Source organism: Dermacentor silvarum, chromosome 10, assembly GCF_013339745.2.
Source record: "Dermacentor silvarum isolate Dsil-2018 chromosome 10, BIME_Dsil_1.4, whole genome shotgun sequence".
Lineage (NCBI taxonomy): Eukaryota > Metazoa > Arthropoda > Arachnida > Ixodida > Ixodidae > Dermacentor > Dermacentor silvarum.
This window is the reverse complement of record NC_051163.1, coordinates 45,391,550-45,400,463: the sequence shown is the minus strand read 5'-3', so window position 1 is coordinate 45,400,463 and position 8,914 is coordinate 45,391,550. Positions and strand designations below refer to the sequence as shown.

The 8,914-nt window shown below is 47.8% G+C and overlaps 1 protein-coding gene across 1 annotated transcript in view; it reads right to left on the bottom strand.

Moving 5' to 3' along the window:
- Positions 1 to 1,637: 1,637 nt before the first annotated feature.
- The window catches only part of LOC125941011 (calcium-activated chloride channel regulator family member 3-like), a 226,166-nt gene continuing 218,889 nt past the window's right edge, over positions 1,638 to 8,914 (bottom strand). Inside the window, exons 8-9 of the mRNA XM_049657887.1 lie at positions 2,423 to 2,650; positions 1,638 to 1,646 (exon numbers count right to left, since the gene is read on the bottom strand). Of these exons, the coding sequence (XP_049513844.1) occupies positions 1,638 to 1,646; positions 2,423 to 2,650 (237 nt within the window). The remainder of the gene's footprint in view (positions 1,647 to 2,422; positions 2,651 to 8,914) is intronic.

Below are 8,914 nucleotides of genomic sequence, written 5' to 3'. Positions count from 1 at the left end.
GCTCGAGTGCCGTCTGCCAAACAGCTTTTCTTTTTAATGCGATAGCGTTAAGGGCCCCGTGTCGCATAAAATCCGGTGTCGGCAATCGGCGTCGGCAACCGGCGTCGGCGAGCGATGACGGCTCGGTGGTGGAGAAAATCATCCCCAACCACTCTAAGCACTCTGACCGCGCAGGACCTCCACGGGGTGCGAGCTTTTGGTGAACGAAAATTGAATTTCCCACAGTGAAATCCGTCAGAAAAATGGTAAAGTACGAGTTTACCATTCCGCTTCGGTTTCGCCGTCGGATTGTTTACCAATCGGCGTCGGATTGTAATTTGAATGTACGAGAAAACCTAATTCGGCTACGAGGAAACTCGAACACAAACCCCTTTTCCAGCATTTCTACCAGACCTACAGCCCCGCGTTCATGTACATTACTTGCGAAAATGATATCCAAATGGCACTCACATCGTAGGAAGGTCAAATTGGGACTTCACCTACTAATTTGTTTTGGACACGCGCGCGCGTCGAGGCAATAGCAAACAATAAAATAATAAAAAAGGTGCTAAGGCCTTCACATTTTAATACAAGACCACTTATATTGCCCCGGGAAAAACGTCTTTCCAGCAAAGCATTTGTGTTTAAAAGTGAATTCGACTTTAAGGGGTTCAGTGTAAGCTTGGTATTTGTAAGCTAGCTTTACCATGTTCAGTTTTGCAGTGAATGAAGCCTACTTTCCGTATGCGAACGATGCGATGCGAACGGGTCCCGATAACGCTATCTATCGCGTTCTATTCTTAAAGGCGAAGCTTAAGCGTCCTTCATTTCTTAGGGGCGAAGCACTTTAGGGCCCAGCCTTGTCCCTTGTCGTCGTCCGTCGTCCATAGCTCTGGTTTGCATGGGGACCGCTGGGGGCGCTGCGGTGCACAAGGACGCTCGTTCCCGACGCGCGCTCTCTTTCTCTCTCGTTCCCGACGCGCGCTGTCTTTCTCGTCCGTAGCTTTGGACCAATAAAACAACATTGTACATACTGTAAACATGTGTTGTCCCTCATTTGCATGTTTCAGTGGGCAATGTACGGGGGATTCACGGTTACACGAATGAATCCCGGTGCTTTGCCCACTCATCATTCACTTCGTGGATATGCGGTGATTTTTTTTCTCTCTCTCTCTTCTTTTTAAGCGAAACTTTACGGGCTCGCAAGTTTCGGCGGGGGTCGTGGTGGTGCCACGCTGAAAAGAGGTCCGCTCCTGATGATAGTGCCAAAGGGTCCGACCTCAATGGCACATACCAGGGACAAAAAAGAAATAAAGAAAGAGAGAAAGATAGAAAGAATGAAAGAAAGAAAAGTAGAAAGAGAGAATGAGAGAAAGAAAGAGAAGGAAAGCGAGAGCGAGGGAGAAAGAAAATCGCCAGTCGTTCCCCTGTCGAGAAAATGGAGGTAAGCGAAGGTTGTCGTTTGTCTGCTTACCTACTACTTTCCCTTCCCTTTCCTACTACTTTCTTTTCGTTCCCTTTCGTGGTCCTTTTCGTTCCCTTTCCCTCTTCTGTTTCCCTTTCGTGCAACTTTTCCTTCCGTTGCGTTGTACGTTTAGTTCCCTCGATGTTATACATTTAATCAACGTTTGTTTTATTACCGTGACAGGTCGTGAACTTTACGTTACCTTGAAGAAGGTCAGATAGACACACGACAAGCTTCGCTTATCCCCATTTTCTCGACAGGAGAAGGGCTGGTTATTTTTTTTCTTTTCTCTCGCTTTTTATTTCCTTTTCTCTCTTTTTTTCTGTCTTCTTTTTTTTTCTGTATTGCTACGAACGCGGTGCGCCTGTACGTAACGCGCGTACTTGCAGAGTACCGGGTGTGTTATGTCACAGGACAAAAGCACACATGGTTTACGGAACGTTTCCGAAGCTGTTTGAAGATGCTTTCTTTCTGCAGCTACAGACATCGTCGCCCACGGAGAACTACGATAGACTTTCTCATGCAGTGAATCCTTTTTTTCCCTAATTATTTTACATATTTGAAAATCTGTGATGGCTGAACTGCAAGCCATCGCGCGGCAATGACCTAACCGGTGTTTGTAAAGCTTTCGTTCTCGATCCGCTCCGCTTCTTCCGACGCGGCAACAGTGTCCAGGTGGTCCCGCATATGCAACGTCATACCGACTGCAGCGCCAGTCTTTCCATTGGGGAAACTCACCCTCGATAAAGTGACCATTCACTTAGATGACCGAGGCGAAATAACGACCAGTGTTCATGGGCCCATGCTTCACTTTGAAGCTTACAGAAGATATTCATCCACGCTACCGGCGGGAACCAACGAGCGACCGTCTCAGGCCGGCGAATTACAGCGTGCTATTTATCTGTCTTGACTCGGTACGTGTAACAAGAGCAAGAGCAGACAGCCAAACGAAGGAGAGGAGAGGGAAAAAAAGTGTACCTGTATAGCCAGTTCAAGTGCGCAACCGATGCACGTCCTCCCTTTAGTTGCCAGAGCGTTCACTTCGGTAACAAAACTTTTACGAGTGGTCGAATTCACAACAAGCACATCGTGAAGTAATGTGGCGTTCGTGTTGAATTCCAGCATAACCAGTCTTATCTTGCCATCAGGTACGTTGTTTATGTAAGCCTGAAGGCCTTCCTTCAGAAAATTAATCCGAGCCTTTCTCTGCAATATGAAAAACATACGTTGGTGCAACATTTCAGTCGTTGTAGCAATGATCTAGCACGCATATATCGCGAAAACAAGAAGCGGAAAGCGAAATCCTAAGGGCCCGCATGCATTCTGAAATGCAAGCCAAAGTTATTTGCAGCTTCGTAATAATAGGCCGTGTAGCTTTCTCCATAGGGTGTTTCAATATTTTACTAGTAATTCCGCTTGGCCTAAGCACTGCCTCCAAAGTTATCGTGCCTGAGATCATTTAACCATACGCATACGAACATAACATCCGTTTGTGGTCACATTGGGAGGACATGTCACCCATCATAATGCTACATGTTTGGGGATTCATGTAGCTTGCCCACGCTGGGAAGGTTCCTTACATCTTTTCTAAATAAGGGCTTCGGGAATTAGGGGATGGAAGAATGCGGCAACGAATTTTCATTGCGCTACTTCTGTTCACCTGCCTGCGGTTATCCTTAGAAAATCCCCTCTGTTTACACCAAAAGCCGCATTATTTCAACGCGTTGACGAGCTCTCTCTATAACCGACGCTGTAGAATTCAATGCGGCCCATTTGAATTCCGAGCCGTCCTAAAGTCTACGGCACTTGGAAGAAGATGGGGCCGAAAAATGAGGACACAAAGCATTCCACCACAGGTGTTGGTCTATTACTTATGGTATCTTCGACTGGTCGCATCGAACCCCCGAAGCAGAGTCGTGCAGATCCGCCGTTCCCCGAAGTCGGAGGAAGAAGACAAGCGCGCAAGCCGAACGTGTGACTCGCTCTCGAAGGGGGAAATTGCAGATGCGAAACCACGTGACTACTGCTAACGTCCGATGTTTCGACTATCGAAAGCTAAACCGGCGGATGCGCAGGTGGGACGACCATTCGTTGAGCCGCCAGCATGCTGTGGCCTAGGTTGCCTAGGCTACGGTGGACCGTCGCCAAGAACGGCGACGCTGTGCTGTGATGACGTTGCTGGAAGCGCTCTCATCTCGACGACTGCTCCCACGACAGGGCGCGGAGCGCCTCAGAGCGCTCGACGCGGGAGGAGAGCGATCGAAAAGAACCAGTCGAACGCAAGGCGCGCACCCTCTTTCAACCAGTGGAATGCAACGCCGCTCGCGAGAGCGATCTAGAGCGCTCCCAGGCGACCAGTCGAAGATACCATTAGACGCAGTATAAGTGCTTTAATTGTCGGAATCATGAGGGAGGTAGTGGCCGAATACTGCACCAGGGAGGCCAATTCCTGTTCTGGTGAGGGAGTGACTTTGATGAAGCTTAGTGGGCCTTCCTAGTTTGGTTGCACCTGAACTAGTATAGCCCCACTAGCTCTCGGCGAATTTTTTTTTCTTGCCGGTGTCAGGCACCACTCCATGCCTGAAAATGTGGTGGACTGGAGTAGGATTCGAACTTACGACCTTCAGATTTGAAGCCGGGTATTCTACCTCTGCTACTCTGCTCCATATCATGCTTGAAAAGCTTGCGGCCCTTTATACGCAATGCCTCACAACTTCATGTGTACCAGAGAGCTGGAAGAACGCCAACATTATACTAATCTATAAGAAGGGAGACGTTAAATAACTGAAGAATTATAGACCCATTAGCTTGCTTTCAGTATTGTATAAAATATTCACCAAAATAATTTCCAATAGAATCAGGGCAACACTTGACTTCAGCCAACCAAGAGAACAGGCTGGCTTCAGGAAGGGATATTCTACGATGGATCATATCCATGTCATAAATCAGGTAATCGAGAAATCTGCGGAGTACAATCAACCTCTCGACATGGCTTTCATAGATTATGAAAAGGCATTTGATTCAGTAGAGATACCAGCAGTCATAGAGGCATTGCGTAATCAAGGAGTACAGGAGGCATATGTGAATATCTTAGCAAACATCTACAAGGATTCCACAGCTACCTTGGTTCTCCACAAGAAAAGTAGAAAGTTACCTATCAAGAAAGGGGTTAGGCAAGGAGACACAATCTCTCCAATGCTATTCACTGCATGCTGAGAAGAAGTATTCAAGCTCTTAGGCTGGGAAGGCGTAGGAGTGAGGATCAACGGCGAATATCTCAGCAACCTTCGGTTTGCAGATGACATTGTCCTATTCAGCAACAATGGAGACGAATTACAACAAATGATTGAGGACCTTAATCGAGAAAGTGTAAGAATTGGGTTGAATATGAATATGCAGATGACAAAGATAATGTTCAATAGCCTGGCAAGGGAACAAGAATTCAGGATCGCCAGTCAACCTCTAGAGTCTGTAAAGGAGTACGTTTATCTAGGTCAATTACTCACAGGGGACCCTGATCACGAGAAAGAAATTTACAGAAGAATAAAATTGGGTTGGAGTGCATACGGCAGGCATTACCAAATCCTGACTGGGAGCTTACCACTGTCGTTGAAAAGAAAAGTGTACAATCATTGCATTCTACCGGTGCTAACATATGGGGCAGAAACTTGGAGGTAAACAAAGAAGCTCGAGCGCAAGTTAAGGACCGCACAAAGAGCGATGGAACGAAAAATCTTAGGACTAACGTTAAGAGACAGGAAGAGAGCGGTGTGGATCAGAGAACAAACGGCGATAGCTGATACTCTAGTTGACATTAAGCGGAAAAAGTGGAGCTGGGCAGACCATGTGATGCGTAGGATCAGGGGCGGATCCAGGTTTTTTCTGAGGGGGGGGGGGGGGGTCAGCTTCAGTCAATGATAATGATGATAGTAGCCTTTATCATTTACCGAAATTCACCGTTTCTGCTCACGATAAACCCGCGTTTTATACGGTTAGAGCAACACCTGTAGCCCGCCGTGGTGGCTCAGTCAGTTCAGGCATTGCGCTGCTGAGCACGAGATCGCGCGATCGCATCCCGGCCGCGGCGGACGCATTTCGATGTAGGCGAAATGCAAAAACGTCCGTGTGCTTGCGTTGTAGTGCACGTTAAAGAACCCCAGGTGGTCAAAGTTAATCCGAAGTCTTCCACTACGGCGTGTCTCATAATCAGAACTGGTTTTGGCACGTAAAACCCCAGAAAGAGGAAGAAGCCCTATAGCGAAGCCAGGTATCGGTTTCTCCGAGCTTATAGGAAAAGGACGTTACCCAATACAGCCATGTGCTTGGCGGCTGTGCCTGATAATGCAGGTTGTTCAAAACTAAGCTTTATGGTTTTCTTAAAATTAGGCACTGAGAGGCACGCGAAGACCACCTGTGCAAGTAAGTTATGTGGCCAGGGGGCACAAAGTGAGATGATAATTATCGCTGTGAGCAGCCCAATTAACTAAAATTGAACAATTATTTTTGTCGACTGCAGTAAGTGGGTATGTTTGTATTGAAAACTTAGAGGCAGTCGTGTTTCTACACAGTATCAGTCAGAAGAATTATTCTAGCGTGTTCGTGCTCCGAGATATCTGACTCCAAATTTCAATTGCACTGCGCACAGTTATCGACTCGACGCGAGAGCGGTTTATGCTTTGCGTTGCTGCGGAAGGGAGGCATTTTGAACATTTTTAGGGCATCGACATTCTGATGGGTGAAGTGTTGTCATGAAATTTGCGCATGACAACACCAAAGTTAAAGCGGCAGTATGAAATATTCGTTAGCATAGCTAAAAAGGTTTCTGCTGTTGATGGTGCAGTTGTTGCTTTTGATTTCAATAAAACTTACAATACTTGGAAATCATCAGTCACTTTATTTGCGTAGCCCAAACAAGGACCATGCCCGGTCGTCTAGCTAGTCACCATTACGCACGCGCACTGCCCTCCGGCTTCTCCGCTCGCGCCATTATCTCGGTATGGCAGCTGCCGCCATCTTTACAAGCTGCGCGGTCGCAAGTTACGACAGCGGTTACGGGTTCTTCGATTTCTTTTTATTTCGCCAGCCGTGAGGGGAATGGGGGCAGTTATTATCTTTTCCAAAGCCTTCTGCTCTGCGCCCAATACCCTCTACCACATGATATGGGAATGTCAACAAAACCCATCGACACCACCCATCACCGGACCAACCGTCGAGCAGTGGGAGGCCCAGCTGACAAGCCCGAGCCCTGAAGACCAGCATCGCCTGGTGAGCAGGGCCAAGATATTGGCTCAGGCCCACGGCATCCTGGACTAGGGACGCCGCCCACCTCGGACGATTTTAGCGTCTGCTCTTTTCCCTAAATAAAGTTTATTCCTCCTCCTGCCTCCGCCGCGTTGTCAGACTAAACGCTGCACCCAACAGCCGCGTCACATCAGGGAGGAGCTTTGCGCCGATCCTCACTCTCTTGCATGCGTAATCATGCGAACGACAATTAAAATTTGGAGTTGGATATATCGGAGCAAAGACATGCTAGAAGAATTCTTCCAAGTGAAACTGTGCAGAAACACGACTGCCTCTAACTTTTGAATACAAACATACACACTTATACTGCAGTCAATAAAAAGTTAATTATTCAATTTTAGTTAATTCGGTTGCTGACAGCGATAATTATTATCTCACTTTGTGTCCCCCTGGCCACACAACTTAATTGCGCAGGTGGTCTTCACGTGCCTCCCAGTGCCTAAGAAAACCATAAAGCTTAATTTTGAACACCCGGTATATCAGCCTGTATTGTTTCTTAAAATAAAATTTGGGATGGTCTGTCGCAGGTTTGCTATAAATGCGTAAGCACGGGTCCGTCTTTGGAGTTCTGTTGGGACACCTTGATTTCCTTAAGAAGATTCTTTGTGTTCGGCTGAGACACCTTCGTTTCAACGCGGCAACCACTACGCTGGTTGTTTACGATATGCGAATCACCGCGTATGAAGACTCACGACGCCACCTACAAGAAGAACGATGTGGCGTAGTAGCCGTGAGCGCGAGCCAGCGTTTTCATGTTTTGTTTCCCACGCGACGTCATCCTTTTACACAAGGCGCGCATCTGCTCCCGTTTCTCTAACCACGCGACGCTATCCTTATAGGCCCGCGCACTGGCGTTGGCCGCTGACGTCACTCTCCCCCACTTCGCAGCCCCTGCTCGAGGTTTCGCCCCGCTCCGCGAGAACGCCCACTCAGATAAACGGATCCGGTGGGCTTGAGCCTCCTATGCTTAATGTACGACAATAAAACTGCGAAGTTACAATGAAAAACTTGTAGCGTACGAACGGTACTATATGTTTCTATTGGATGTTGTCAACGTGTAACTGTGATCACAATGAGTGCTACAGTTAAAAAAAAAACGTTGTCTATGCGTAGTTCTTAGTTTAGCTGTTAGTTGTTATTATTTATATATGAACACTTCAGCGAGAGATCTCTTGCATTAAGCAGGTTGGTCGCGGAACCGATGACAGCAAATGAGCCAATCGATGACACCCCAATGGGGAACTAAGTTGATCAGGCGCGAAGGTGCTCGCGCGGACATCGGCGTGCTTGGCAAAAGGGACGTCCCCTCGTTCATTCGACGCCACCGACGGGACGAGTAAGGCACGGCCGGCGCCAGGAGGTCCAAGGTGTTCATGAGAAAAATTAACTACGGCAACTTCGCGACACCACACCCCTACGGAGTACAACTAAGCTTGTGAGCGAGCTACCTTTACTTATACATGGCTGATACCACTGGTACTCACGAAAAATAATTTTGAAAAATTCTGGTGGCCATGTTTTTTTTTTTTTTTTTTTGACAGGGCCATCCCCCTATCAGCGAGAGGGCGATACAGAAATCTGAGGGGGGGGGGGGGGGGGTCAGGACATCCGGACATCCCCCCTGGATCCGCGCCTGCGTAGGATGGATAACCGGTGGACCATTAGGGTTACAGAATGGATACCAAGAGAAGGGAAGCGCAGTCGAGGTCGGCAGAAAACCAGATGGGATGATGAAGTTAGGAAATTTGCAGGCGCAAGTTGGAATACGCTAGCGCAAGACAGGGGTAATTGGAGATCGGAGGGAGAGGCCTTCGTCCTGCAGTGGACATAAAATATAGGCTGATAATGATGATGATGATGAAGTGCTTTAAATAAGCGCACAGTAAACGCATGCGCCATCAAGGCTGCGTGGTGAAGAAGCAACGCAACAAACAAATCGCGGATAATCTCCGTGTGTGTTTTTACAGCGAAGCCGTTAATGGCTAGTTCCCCCAGGATCGTGTCCGCGTATAAAAAAATACTAATCATTAGCATTGGCTCGAGCGTCATCGTCTTCTTCCGCAGCTAGCTCGTTGGCAACCCTCGGTTTGCGCTCGTGTCACTGCTCCTGCCTTCATCATCGATATCTGCTTCCACAGCTGGCTGCGTTGCCGCTGATTACTCCAGCTT